At 48.6% G+C, this 13,659-nt stretch overlaps 1 protein-coding gene across 1 annotated transcript in view; it reads right to left on the bottom strand.

Annotated features, from left to right (window-relative positions):
- mical3a (microtubule associated monooxygenase, calponin and LIM domain containing 3a) overlaps nucleotides 1–13,659 on the bottom strand; it is a 48,406-nt gene that overhangs the window by 28,554 nt on the left and 6,193 nt on the right. Inside the window, exons 7-23 of the mRNA XM_080545099.1 lie at nucleotides 12,548–12,805; nucleotides 12,061–12,176; nucleotides 11,375–11,501; nucleotides 10,631–10,724; nucleotides 10,419–10,448; nucleotides 9,781–9,928; nucleotides 7,389–7,585; nucleotides 7,132–7,253; nucleotides 6,793–6,864; nucleotides 6,453–6,632; nucleotides 4,838–4,927; nucleotides 4,141–4,224; nucleotides 2,468–2,578; nucleotides 1,416–1,529; nucleotides 1,100–1,198; nucleotides 762–875; nucleotides 220–318 (exon numbers count right to left, since the gene is read on the bottom strand). Of these exons, the coding sequence (XP_080401225.1) occupies nucleotides 220–318; nucleotides 762–875; nucleotides 1,100–1,198; nucleotides 1,416–1,529; nucleotides 2,468–2,578; nucleotides 4,141–4,224; nucleotides 4,838–4,927; nucleotides 6,453–6,632; nucleotides 6,793–6,864; nucleotides 7,132–7,253; nucleotides 7,389–7,585; nucleotides 9,781–9,928; nucleotides 10,419–10,448; nucleotides 10,631–10,724; nucleotides 11,375–11,501; nucleotides 12,061–12,176; nucleotides 12,548–12,805 (2,055 nt within the window). The remainder of the gene's footprint in view (nucleotides 1–219; nucleotides 319–761; nucleotides 876–1,099; nucleotides 1,199–1,415; nucleotides 1,530–2,467; nucleotides 2,579–4,140; nucleotides 4,225–4,837; nucleotides 4,928–6,452; nucleotides 6,633–6,792; nucleotides 6,865–7,131; nucleotides 7,254–7,388; nucleotides 7,586–9,780; nucleotides 9,929–10,418; nucleotides 10,449–10,630; nucleotides 10,725–11,374; nucleotides 11,502–12,060; nucleotides 12,177–12,547; nucleotides 12,806–13,659) is intronic.

Below are 13,659 nucleotides of genomic sequence, written 5' to 3'. Positions count from 1 at the left end.
ACTTTATTGGTTAGGAAAAATAAATGGTAAAAAGTCGGTTAGGCCTAAAATGCCACTCTCACACTCTGTAATGCTCTGATCGATCGTATGAGACCTATACGGCCCGTCTTGTGAGGTAGAATCTGAAGAAATTGAGGTTTCCAAGAGGGGCGCGGGTGAGCTGTGAGGTAGTGTGTTAGTGTCAGCTCCACTGCACACCACCAGGGGGGGGGGGTCTACCTGTCGGAGAGCATCGGGGGAGGGGAGGGGGCTCACAGAGCTGGGACCGCGGGACAGGTGCCACTGCTCTATAAAGGAGTGTGACGGCTTTTTCTTAGTCTCCAGGGGGAAAGAAGAGAGAGAGAGAGAGAGAGAGAGGAGGGTTAAGGCTGGACAGTTTGGCAGGAGAAACGAAACGTTGGCAGAAAAGCCAGAGAAGTTGATATGAAAGAAATGTGTTGTAACCTGAGTGCTTAGGACTACTACTCTTAGGGCCGGTTTCAGAGACAAGAAGATGTTTTTTAGTCTAGGATTAGGCTTAAGCCTTGTCTGTGAAACCGGCCCTTAATGTATTATCTCTCTGGCGTCAATTCCATCTTTTAATTAGGTCAATAGGTGAGTTACATGGGTAATCATGAAGCCATTTACTCATGGAACTTGGTCAGACTCATAACTGGGTCGTTTTAGTCTACTCATAATCATAACTGGGTCCTTTAGTACGGTCATAAAGTCACAAGTTGGTCATTTAAAACTCCTAACCAGGGCTTCTGGTGGCGTATCACCTGTGGTTTAGCCGGCTTGTCGTTAAACTGCTCGGCTAGCTGGTCGGCCCTCTCTCGAATGCTAAGGACGTGTAAGGGCATGAGGTCATCGGAGCGCAGCAGAGGCTCTGGCTCCTGCAGATAGAAGGCAGAGTTAGGTCACAGAGAAGAAAAGAGGAAAGAGGAGGAATGCACGGTCGGCATGCACGGGGCTGTACTTGTAATCCATGCGGTATACTGTATTTGTAGTCCATGTACTGTGTTGGATTTGTAGTCCATGCCCCTCACAAGCTGACTGCTAGCATTAGAGGCTATACTATATAACTATAGCCTTGGACCATGACTGGTACCACCTGTACCTTTCTGAGAGAGTCGGGGGAGGAGAGGGGGCTGTGAGCGCCGGGGCCGTGGGACAGGTGCCACTGCTCTATAAAGAAGCGTGACGGCTTTTTCTTAGGCTCCAGGGGGAGAAAGAGAACGAGATGGAGTTACAGAATGATTCAATAACCGTAGGACATAGCACACGCTATCTAATCCACTGTATACAGGAACGCAAGTATGCTTGCTTGTATCCTATTGAAGGTACGCTAGCTCAATATTCCTGGAGACGACGTACTTCCCTGATTCCTTACATGTGTATTATTCCCCAAACAGCATGCCATGCACAGTGTTCACCTTGGGCTTGTCAGGGTTGCCTTGTTTAAACCTAGAGATCAGACAGGCAGCCCTCTCCTGAATGCTAGGGATGTGAATACGCCCCGGGTCCGGAAGCTGCATTGGCTCCCACTCCTGCACAGAGAACTGAAGTGAAAAAAAGTGTGTGTGTGTGTGTGTGTGTGTGTGTGTGTCTCTCTCAAGCGCCCTACTGGTAAATAGTTAGATGCAGTTTAGCTTTGACAGTTGGACCGAGACAGGCGATGGTGCAGATCAGATAACCATAATATGACTCAGCGAGCTCCAGAGAAACAAACAAAAATGGTGCACATTTTCCAAGTCAACATATGGAACAAACAAAAGAATAACAGAAGCAATTGTCCATCTGGTTACACTTCTATTGTTCCACACACACAACTATTCTTTCCGTTCTTCCACAATTCTTCCGAGACATCCAGTCACGCACACTCTGTGTTGTTAAGACTGACAACAAGGTTGCTAGTGGAGGTTAGCAATGACCGCAGACCCATGCAGTAACCATGGTTACCCTGTCTGTCGGAGGCATCTGGTCCTGTACGGATTGTTCTTCTGCCTCCAACCCTTTATCACACTGCTGCGCACACACACACGCACACGCACACACACACCACGGAAACATTAACAGTCTCTCCACAGCCTCTGCCGTATGACGGTAGCTGCTGCTAGTGCTAACCGGCTATAAAATGACCCATGTTGTCCCAACTTGTTATTACCCAACATTCTTTCTACCCACATCTGCGTGCAAACAAGGCCCTACCTACACACTGCCACTGGTCAGCCACAGAACACAGAAATCCTCTCAGGAAAAACACAAATGCTACCCCACTCACTAGAACACATAAACTAACGCTAAAAATACAGTTTATTTTATATGTAGTTTGAAGTCCTATGGAAGGTTAATGTTGGGAGAGCACAACACCTGAGAGAGCATAGATTAGGTAGGACAGTTGAGGAAGGAAGACAGAGGGGAGTGTGTGGTATAAGGGGATGGGTATGACGTGCCGTGGGTTGTGGCACAGGCTGTCTGCTGTCACCTGTGAGTGAAGAGAGAGCGAGGAGGTGGAGGAAGAGGAGGAGAGCAGAATGATTTTCTTAGGGCAGCTCCGTGAGCCCGAATTCGACTCTGTTGTGCTGTTGCTTCTGACCTTGAGAGACGGGAGAGGAGGACAGGCTGTCACTCACTGCTGTCACTGCCTCTCTCTCACACACACACACACACACACACACGGTCTCACTTCATCCCAACTCGTACAATGCATTCGACAGAAAAAACGGAACAAATCAATCGTGTTTACACCACATTTATTAAATCCACTTCAATCAACATCCACAATGTCAATCATCTTCTACAGTGTCACTCACCATGGATCACGACCACGCACGCATGCACGCACGCACGCACGTACGAACAAACGCACACATGCACGCACTAACGACCAGAAACGCACACGCACAAAGAACACAGACCACCCAAAAAAGGGTCATAACCACCAGGGTATAACTGCTGTAGGGGGAAATTTCCAAACAAAGTCAAATCCTCTAAAGGCAGTAACTGACTATGTCATAGGGTACACAGAAGTATATACTACAGCTAACTATAGCAAGCAGGAGAAGAGTTAGAAACGATTTCTCCTTCAACGACCACAAAAACCTAGGGGACGCTTCTGTGGGCTAAGGAGAGAAGGAGAGGAAAGAACAGTGTAGTGAGGAAAGTATGGAATAGTGCAGTGAGAGAGAGAGAGAGAGAGAGAGAGAGAGAGAGAGAGAGAGAGAGAGAGAGAGAGAGAGAGAGAGAGAGCCCTCGAAGCTAGCAAACCTACTCGGACAATGAGGCTAAGAGACGGAAAAGGTGGTTCAAGAGGGGGGGGGAACTTCTCACTGTCCACTCTGTGGAGATTTTAATGACTTTATGGCGTGTCCGCAAACATGTACAGTTAAAATGCCAGATTTTTTTTTACAAGCAGTCCACTCCCAGCCAATTAGCTCAACAAAGGATTAGCTTAGAGAGCTCACTCAAGACTCTGACTCTGAACTCAATCCCTCTAATACTACAGTCGTTATTTTCGCCTGGCGAGTGGACGTAAACACAATTGTATAAACATTGTTTATTACGGGGGGGGGTTGAAACTGAACGGAAGCTGTGTGTTTTCGCTACACGATAGCGACGAGCAATCGCCTCAGTGAGTATTAGCCTGTTTTGCCTTTGAAAGCAAGGTATTAGTACTAGTATCTGTACTAGTGGTGGTGGTCGTTAGCTTCGCTCTGATCTGATTGGGGACAGAGAGAGAGAGAGAGAGAGGGACAGAGAGAGAGAGAGAGAGAGAGAGAGAGAGAGAGAGAGAGAGAGGCAGAGAGAGAGAGAGAGAGGCAGAGACAGACAAAGAGAGGCAGAGAGAGACAGAGAGAGGCAGAGAGAGAGAGACAGAGAGAGAAGGACAGAGAGAGAGAGAGGGACAGAGAGAGAGAGGCAGAGAGAGAGAGAGAGAGAGGCAGAGACAGACAGAGAGAGGCAGAGAGAGAGGGACAGAGAGAGAGAGAGAAGGACAGAGAGAGAGAGAGGGACAGAGAGAGAGAGAGAGAGAGAGAGGCAGAGAGAGAGAGAGAGGCAGAGAGAGACAGAGAGAGACAGAGAGAGGCAGAGAGAGAGGGAGGCAGAGAGAGAGAGAGACAGAGAGAGAGAGAGAGAGAGAGAGAGAGCCTGCCGTACCTGCTCCCCGGGGCCGGGCAAGGTTTGACCTTTGACCCTCTCCTTATAGCGGAAGCTCATCTGCTCCTGCTGCTGGGTGCGTTTCTGACCGACAGCCAATGAGGAGGGGGGGATAACATGGCGAGAGAGGGGGAAGGGGGAGACGCCGCAGAGGGACAGACAGAGAGAACATGACGTCATGTCACACTGTCTGATCAGAGGACAGGCCAACCGGCCGCACCCAGAAAGACACGTAAGTGCACGCGCATGTGCATGCACACACACACACACACACACACACACACACACACACAGACACACACACGCACACACAGCTGCGTATCCTGGCACAAACACACGACACACACCCCGGTCCACAAGCTCTGACGCAGAAGTTACGGTAACTAATTTTTCTAACACAGATTTAGTCACTCACAGCAAACAGCTAGACACACATGGATCTACTGATTGAATTACTTCAGAGGCCAAAGACCACAACAGATGTCTATGGGGCACGGCGTCACACACACGACAGCTCGTCAGTCAGCTAGTATAACACACAAGCAGCTTTCCCCATCTATACTATCAGACAGCAGAGAGACAGATGGTTAGGGACAGAGGGCAGAGTTTAGACTAGGGTTTAGACTGAGGTAGGGGAGGGGGTGGTGGTGGTGGTGGTGGTGGTGGGGGAGGGGGGGGGGGGGGTTCCACTCTTTACCTGTCTCCATGCTGGGACTGGGGCCAGGAGGATTACGGGCTCTTTCGGGGGGAGGGGCATAATGAGCTCCAGATTGGGCAGGGAATCCCCCTTTTGACCAGTGGAAGATGAGTGACAGCCAAAGTGACGAATGAGAGACCAGGGCAAGGCACAACCCCACCGTGAGTCACGGTCATGACGATCCAGGAAGGGAGAAGGGGAAGGAGAGAGAGAGAGAGAGAGAGAGAGAGAGAGAGAGAGAGAGAGAGAGAGAGAGAGAGAGAGAGAGAGAGAGAGAGCACAAATTAAAGAAAGAGAAGAAGTGAATCATGAGAAAAATCTTGTGTGGAGAGTCATGCTGGTTGGAAAATATGAAACTGTGGCAACGGAAAAACAAAAAAGGATATGGTATGGTTTGTCATAAAAATATCATGCGGTGTTGGTTAATGTGACTGCAACCTCACTAACAACAACATCCATTATAACACACACTGACTAATCAAATAAAGAAATAGTGACACGTTGGCAAAGAAATTCAAAAAGCATTCAACGCAGAGAACAGAAGGGACAACGTGGGAAAGGCAGGGAACAGTGAAATCCACTGGTAGAAACTACACGCTCGCATCGTTTTATTCCTATTTATTTCCACAACACATGGCAGGCAGACTGCAGCATTACATTCAATATGGCCACCACAGGCAGAGACTAAGCATAAGCCGGGCTTAGCCCCCTGTGAACCAGCTCGGAGATCGTCTTTGATGGGCCAGTTGGCATCTGGTTACGATTCCATTAGGAAATAATGATTTAGATTAGCAGTAGGGAGGCCTTTTTAAACATTCTGCACCAAGCTGATTCACTCACACACACAAATTAAATACCAAAAACAGGCTATTCATTTCTTTGAGCGTTTCTTCGGTTTACATGGACCGAGTCTTCCGCTAAGCAAGGCCCAAAACAGAGTATATTGTACGTCAAAGATGTTATCAGATGTAACGATTCCAAAACACACAACCGAGCCGGAATGTTGGAATGACAACACACACACACAAACACACACACACACACACACACACACACAGTGAGTTGTCTCTCTACATCAACAATAGTGTCTTGTGTTCCACACACTCCCACACCTCCCTCCCATGGCTGGTTCTGTGAACCCATTCACCCCCCAGAACGGACCCAGCTCCAGTCAGCACTATCGGACCACCTACTACCGGACCGAAGAACAATACACCCCCAAGGCTTGTCGTATCAACATTAGTATTCTGGAACACATGAATGGCGATACCGAGGCATCCTGCACGTTCCTCCAAAAGAACAGGATCTCGTGTGAAGACGAGCCATGAAATCTGCATTCTACATATCCATAATATTGACTCAAGACAAATAAAGACGCCGTGTGGGGAAATAAAAACGGTTGGCTTCTTTGTCACGAGCGGAACTGAATCCCGAGGAACACTTCTTTTATTTCCCCTCCGTGTGACGTTGTGTGTCATTTTCAACTCTATGTCTGAAGCAGCTTATGTCTCCCTGTTTCACCCCACACCAAGTCAATTCACGCTTTATTTAGGCCTATTTCTGGTCATCAACACCCATAAATCAACACACATAATAATATGATGCTTCTCCATACCTGTCTCTTGAGACCCGTCGACTGGGCCGGGGCGTTCTCCTCAAACTTGGCCAGCAGCTGGGTCGCCATGGACTTGACTTTGTTATGGTTCCCCACGGCCCCGCCGGACTCCATCTTCCTCTCCGTAAGAGCGGTCGCGATAGACGGCCTGTCGTCACGGTTACCCCTGGAGACCTCTTCCTGTTTAAGCAGGTGTGAGAGAAGAGCGGAGAGCTTTTACTCCCTGGTAGTGGAACACTGGAACACCAGCCCCCTTTTCTCTCAAGCGCGAGAAGCACGAGTAGTTCCGACGCTTCAGGTCTTAAAACGACAGTTTGCGACGCCTCCGGGTTGAACTCACGTCTTCCGAGTGGCCGGCCTGACTCGTCTTCCTCCGCTTCCCCAAACCGTCCACGTCCTTCTCCTTTTTGTCCTGCGGAGGAGCGGTGGTGAGGAGTTATATTAAGGCGGTGAGCAACAGAACATGACAACATGACAGCCTGCAGCATGAGCAGCAGCAGCAGCAGCAGCATGACAAACGGCCATGACACAAACACAGTAACGAGTGTTAAAGGGGCAATCCCAAGGAGGGAAGAAAAGTGGGCAGGTTGAACGCTTTGTTGTTGTTGTTTGAATCCCAGATTGACCCCTTTTTTAAAAGGTAAAAGTGCGAGAGAGAGAGAGAGAGTCATATCCTGACCTTGGGGTTCCGTTTCCGGGAGATGGAGATGCTCTGTCCCAGTTTGCTGAGGAAGGAGATGGGAGACTTGGTGCTGGCTATCAGCGCCGCTTTCTCCTCTGGACTCAGGTTGGCTTGGTTCTCTGACAGGAGAAAAAGCAGCGTCCGTGTTGTGACAATATCAGTGGCGGTTAACATAAAATAAAATAAGATAAAATCCCAGTCAATCACGACTCCAAAACACAAAGGTTACGAAACCTGCAGGTACCGCCACTCACCTCCAGGAGGCACTGTGTCCCTGAACATCTCGTAGAACTGGCTGAGGTACATGACCATGGAGAGTTTGTCGGGCTCCACCACGGAGGTCATCTCCTTGCCCGTCATACAGGGGGAGATGCCAAACTCCCGCTCGGCCACGTCGAACCCCAGCTGGTTGTTCCTCGCCTGGTCCCGCTCGTCCAGGGAGTCAAAGTCACTGAAGGGTAACAGACAGAGAGGGGTAACAGACAGACAAGGGTAACAGACAGAGGGGGGTAACAGACAGAGAGGGGTAACAGACAGCGATGGAGAGAGTCAGAACCAACCATATGAAAGTGTTTAATATTTGAAAAGGACACAAAACACCCACACACTGGAATACAGTAATAATAATAATAATAATAATAATAATAATAATAATAATAATATGGCTGAAAATGCCCCATCACCCCAGGTCCAGAGCGTGGTCCTGTAGGCTTGCACAGGAGCGTATTTCAGTGTAAAAGGTAGTTTCTTTCTTTTATTGCCATTGGTTGTTACCCTGCACCTGGCCAAAAAGTTGTGGATGTGCATTCTACTGTGCTTGAATTATTTGTGTGAATATTGACCTTGCTGGCTAGCTAAAACAGTCAACACAGCTAAACACAGCTAACTCCCGGAGCCGGTTCTGATACAGTGGATGCATTAAGCTGCAGATGCGGAGGCAGTACACTCTTCTTCACACACTAATGTGTGCATAGTAATGGGCGTGTCAATAGCTGGCGGCGAACATACTGTCAAATGTCAACGCTGAAAATGCCACTTAACATCAACCCTCAACGTAACTCTCATACCCATTTAAAAGCATTAGGATCTGACCCCCACCCTCACCACCACTGCGACCCCCCACCCCTCTATACTCAGTACATTAGTTAAAAGCAATGACGTTATTATGAGTGGGAAACCGATCTGCCCGAGTCTGTCTCTGTGTGCATGAGAGACTGAGAGCCCATTAGCCTTGGTGCTTCTCATCAGCCTCCCTTCCCCACCACTATCATGATGACAGCCACAGGCCACAACTCCCAGAAGGCTAACGCCACTTGTTAAAGGTTAAAGGTCAGTCAGGACAGTACAGCCAGCAGAGGCTAAGGACCATCTCTCTCCCCCCCATTAGGCAATGTGGTAGGGAGCTGTGTTTATGGGGGGGGGGGGGGCATGTCGTGAGCTTAGAATGATAATATCTCCGTTTAGAATGATAAGGTTCTATCTCCGTTTAGGGTCGTTCAGAGATATTGAGCGTCAAAGTTTTTACATTCCATTATGTTTTGTGAGATGGAACACAGGCATTAATAAACACCTAATGGATCAGATTATGTAAAAAACTCAATTTTGACAAAACCGTATCATTCTAACGTCACGATGTGTGTGTGTGTGTGTGTGTGTGTGTGTGTGTGTGTGTGTGTGTGTGTGTGTGTGTGTGTGTGTGTGTGTGTGTGTGTGTGTGGATGACACAGCCTCTCTGGACAATTGACAGGCAGTCATGGTGACTTAGGGCTGTCACGAGAGGAACTCGTCACCTCGTCTACAGTGATATACAGACCTGCACCAAGGCCCTGTGACAAATAACAACGCACAGCGCTACCAACAATAAAACACAGCCATAAAGACAGCATGGAGGCCATTCCATGACCATGGACCACAACAGCTTTAACCCCTTCCATCCCTGCCTGCCATTTAAAGGACATGTTTTTGATCATTTACCTCACGGTGAGCCTCTTCAAATAGGGTTGTATAATACCCAGAATGACACATTGTAGTGGTAGTTGCCCCCCCAATCCTCACAAAGATCAGATATTCCAAATATAGTTGAGTGAAAGGACAAAAGACACTTATATTCAAATCAGTGGTGTAGTCTATGTGATACGCAGGACTACTCTGTATACCCACTAGGAAAGGCCAAGGATTTCCGTATACCGACTTAAAAATGTGCGAGGATACGTAACAGCGTTTTGTGACAGAACTTTCACACTTTCATTCATAAAATTCACCCCGTCTGTGTTACGAACCACTTGACTTTTTGTCCATTGGGACTGACTATAGCGTCATATACCATCAACGGGGGGATGCAATGCAACATGAATTTTGTCAAAATGCAGCACTATCATGCACAGATCAGCCTTGTAACATGTAATGTTAGATATATAACGTTAGACTCCCTGCACAGATTTATTTTTATGGCGTTCCGAAATGGACGATATGAGGCTGGGAGGGAAAAATCACAGTATACCCACTAGAAAAAACTAGACTACACCACTGATTAAAACTACACAAGCTACAGGGGATGTCCATGCTTCTGCTGATGTGCCCCCCCTCCTCCGCTGCTAGTGACAGACCCTCCTATTGTCTATTGTACGTTGGCTGTCTGTGACTCACATGAGGTCCGGTCGGTAGCGGTGGATGAGGGCACACAGGGCCAGGCCGCTCTTCCAGGACGTAGTCAGGTCCGACACGCTGACGTTCCTGTAGCCCTCCGTTTGCCTCTGGCACCAGTTCAGCAGCTTACTGGAGCGAGCGATGGACTCTGGGAGAAGAAGAAGAGGGAAAGTCAGCGGACTGCCGTACGGTAGCCGGGGGCAACATCGCCCCCTATCAGCTCCTTCCATCAGCTCCATTCATGTTATTTCCCAGTTTTCAGACCAGCCTATGGTGGAAGAGCTACGGTACAGCACATGTTCATCGTAACGATAGATGTCATGTCATTAAAAGGTGAGGAAATAGCCTTGTCTGAGGGGTTAGGATATGTCACACACCAAACTGTTAGAAGTGACCCTTCTCCTATGGGTTTAATTAATGACCAAAGATGAGTACACTACAGTCCACGCAAATTAAAGATAATGTTGCAAAGAAATCATCATCGACATGACACCATTCCACACCATTCCTGCTTTCACAGAGTCATTCACGATGTAGCGTACACTGCTGTCGCTGCTTTGAGTTTGTTAAGGAGTATTAGAGACCCTCAGACAACACCATGCGTTTTGGACTCGGGTCATTCATACTGGACTGTTTACCTTGCAGCTGCTTGTCAAGCAGGCAATTGTCTAGGATGAGAATAATTCCTGATTACATTTCAGAAGATTACCGATGGTGGACAAAAAAAACACATTTGAAAGCAATATGTATATATATATATATAAACTTGAAATTGAATTGTACTCAAATAAATAACAAACAACATTCTCTGCCTCCCACATGAACAGACGTGCCTAAGAACGTTACTAACCGTTTCGGACCAGCTTGTTTGTTGATGAGTTGACTACATTCTCCATGTCGATACGCATGTCCTTAGACTCCCCGGTGTCAATCAAGTGTCGTACCTGTCAACAACAAAGTGACAGTGAGAAACCAATCCAGGGTTCCCACATCTTCTGAAACATCAAATTCAAACACCTTTCAAGGATTTTCAAGACTCAATTCCCTCAAATTCAAGGACCCAACACGGCATAGTGTAAAAGTAAAAGTTTATTATTTTTTTTATTTTTATTTTTTAGAGAGAGAGAGAGGGGGGGGGGAATTCAACAACTTTCAATGACCCATGTCTATTTCCCAAAACTTTTAAGACCTTGATTTCTTTTTCTCAAATTCACATACTATACTATGGGGGGGGCTGTGGCTCAGGAGGTAGAGTCGGTATCTAATGATCGCAAGGTCGGCGGTTCGACCCCTGACTGGCCACGTGTCGAGGTGTCCTTGGGCAAGACACTGAACCCTAAATTGCTCCCAATGAGCGGGCCAGTGCCTTGCATGGTAGCTGGCCGCCACTGCTGTGTGAATGTGTGAATGTGTGTATAATGAGAGGCCATTGTAAAGCTCTTTGGAATAAGCCAAGATTTACCATTTTACTATATAACTGTGCAAAAATTGAAATGCTCACTGTGTACGAAACATATAAATTATCTAAATAACATTCGATTGGCTGGTGGATTGATTGTCACACAGTGCTCTGATCTCTGATTGGCTAACCCACCTGGTTGGGCCTGAGGAAGTGCAGACTGATGTTGGGGTAGCGCGTGGTGGGGTCCACGCTGTAGTGACTGTGGTTCTTAGTGAGATTCTCTGGCGTGGTCTGAGGCAGCAGGCGATATATGCTCTCCCTGAAAGAAGAAGAAGGGAACCATGGTAACGGAGTTACGGAAGGCACATGGGAGCAGCGGAGGAGAAGTCACATTCCATTCAGAGAGAGCTGCGTAGAGAGGCTCTCATCGCATTAGGAGGACTAGAGGAGGGACTGACACCCAGGCTAATACGGTGTGTGTGCGATGTGTGTGTGTGTGTGTGTGTGTGTGTGTGTGTGTGTGATGTGTGATGTGTGTGTGAAAGAGAACGAAAATGCATGCGTCCTGTGTGCGTAGTGTGTGTGTGTGTGTGTGTGTGTGTGTATGAGTGTGTGTGTGTGTGTGTGTGTGTGTGTGTGTGTGTGTGAAAGAGACTAAAAATGTATGCGTCCTGTGTGCGTATGTGTGAGTGTGTGTGTATGAGTGTGTGTGTGTGTGTGTGTGCGTGCGTGCGTGCGTGCGTGTGTGTGTGTGTGTGCGTGTGTGTGAGTGTGTTTGTAGTGTGTGTGCGTGTATGAGTGTGTGTGTAGTGTGTGTGTGTGTGTATGCGTGTGTGTGTGTGTGTGTGTGTTTGTAGTGTGTGTGTTCACTCCCTCACCTTTCAGCCAGCACCTCCAGAGGTGTGTTTCCCTGGGCCCAGCTCTTCACCATCCACGCAGAGTCAATAGCTGCTAGGAAACCACGTGCAATACCAGTGCCCATGGGCCAGAAGGGCTGGACGGACGGACAGACAGACAGAAAACAGGTCAACAAACACATTCGACCGCCAATAATGACTGAAACACTGTGGAGAAGAGAAATCGTAACATCTACTTATGCTCCCCCTCTCTCTTCCTTTCTTTCTTTCTCTCTCACACTCTCTGTATGTGTGTGTGTGTGTCTCTCTCTCACTCTCTCTCACTTTCACTCTCTCTCACACTCTCTCACTCTCTCTCACTCTCTCTCACTCTCTCTGTGTCTCTCTCTCCCTCCCCCCTCCCCCTCCCTCCCTCTCTCTCTCACACACTCTCTCACTCTCTCTGTGTGTCTCTCTCTCCCTCTCTTCCTCTCCCTCCCCCTCCTCCCTCCCTCCCTCTCCCCCTCACCTCCAGTAGGCTGTCTCCCACCAGGGCCACCAGTAGCTTGTGCTCGTGGCGTTGGCGCACCAGCGCGGCGTTCTCCGAGGCGTACATGCAGGTGAAGTCGAACATGGCCACGTCGGGCTGGCCGTAGTGGTTGATGGCGAAGTCCATCTTGGGCAGCTGGTAGTTGGTGGAGAAGCCCGCGGCCTCGTGGGCGTACTGGAGCAGGGCGGTCTGGTCCACGTTGGCCCTGGATAGCAGCATCTCTGTGTCTGCATAGTCCTGGAGGAGGAGGGGGGGGGGGGGGGGGGGGGGGGGTTAGATGGCTGGGATATGACAATGGAGTGTGTCTGTGTGTGTGTGTGTGTGTGTGGGGGGGGGGGTTACTGATAAGAGGCAGCCTGGAAAATAGAATGAGGCATGACACTGACGGAAAATGAAACGACACATTTAGCGTTTTTTTTCCCATTCGAGCGCACCTGAAGAACAGAGTCGCTGTTACCACCTCACCAAAGCGTTTGAGGTGAGGTGAACAACACGGAAGTTCATAGCGATGAAGCCATTTCTGCCTCCGCTGTCAATGAAATTGTCTTTTCCACAAAGCTGGCAAGTCTACAAGTGAGTGTTTGGATTCCCAGTGCGCACGTCTTCAAACAAAGGCCCAATAGAGACTGTCCTAATAGAGACTGTCCTATAGGTCTCCGACATCTCTCTAGCACATTCCTTCTCCTTGACTTTCCCTCCTGGGGAGCCAGAGGCAGAGCTAGGAGAGGAGGAGGTGGAACAGACAGAGAATCTGAAAGGGTGTTATTCTTTCATTTGTGGTGCCGGGTGGAACAGAGGACCTACCCGGCCGCCACTCTCCTCTGCCAACCCCCCTACCCCCCCCCCCCCCCTCCCCTTTCCCAGGGGAAGGACAGAGCTGTAAAAAGGCAGTGATTTCCATTGCTATAAAAGGCTTGAGACACAACTTCGAAGAAACAAGGAAACTTCCAGAGGCTACATTCAGTTGGCCAATCCTTAAAAAAAATCACTATTATGGGTTGAATTGTAGAACCTACCAAGCATAATATACAAGGGTTACTGTTATATGACAAGCACCCCACCCCCCCCTCCCCCTCCCCCTCCCGATCCCC

The sequence above is a fragment of the Nansenia antarctica genome, assembly GCF_963989245.1.
Source record: "Nansenia antarctica genome assembly, chromosome: 14".
Lineage (NCBI taxonomy): Eukaryota > Metazoa > Chordata > Actinopteri > Argentiniformes > Microstomatidae > Nansenia > Nansenia antarctica.
The sequence above is the reverse complement of the archived record's forward strand: the minus strand, read 5'-3'. Positions and strand labels throughout refer to the sequence as shown.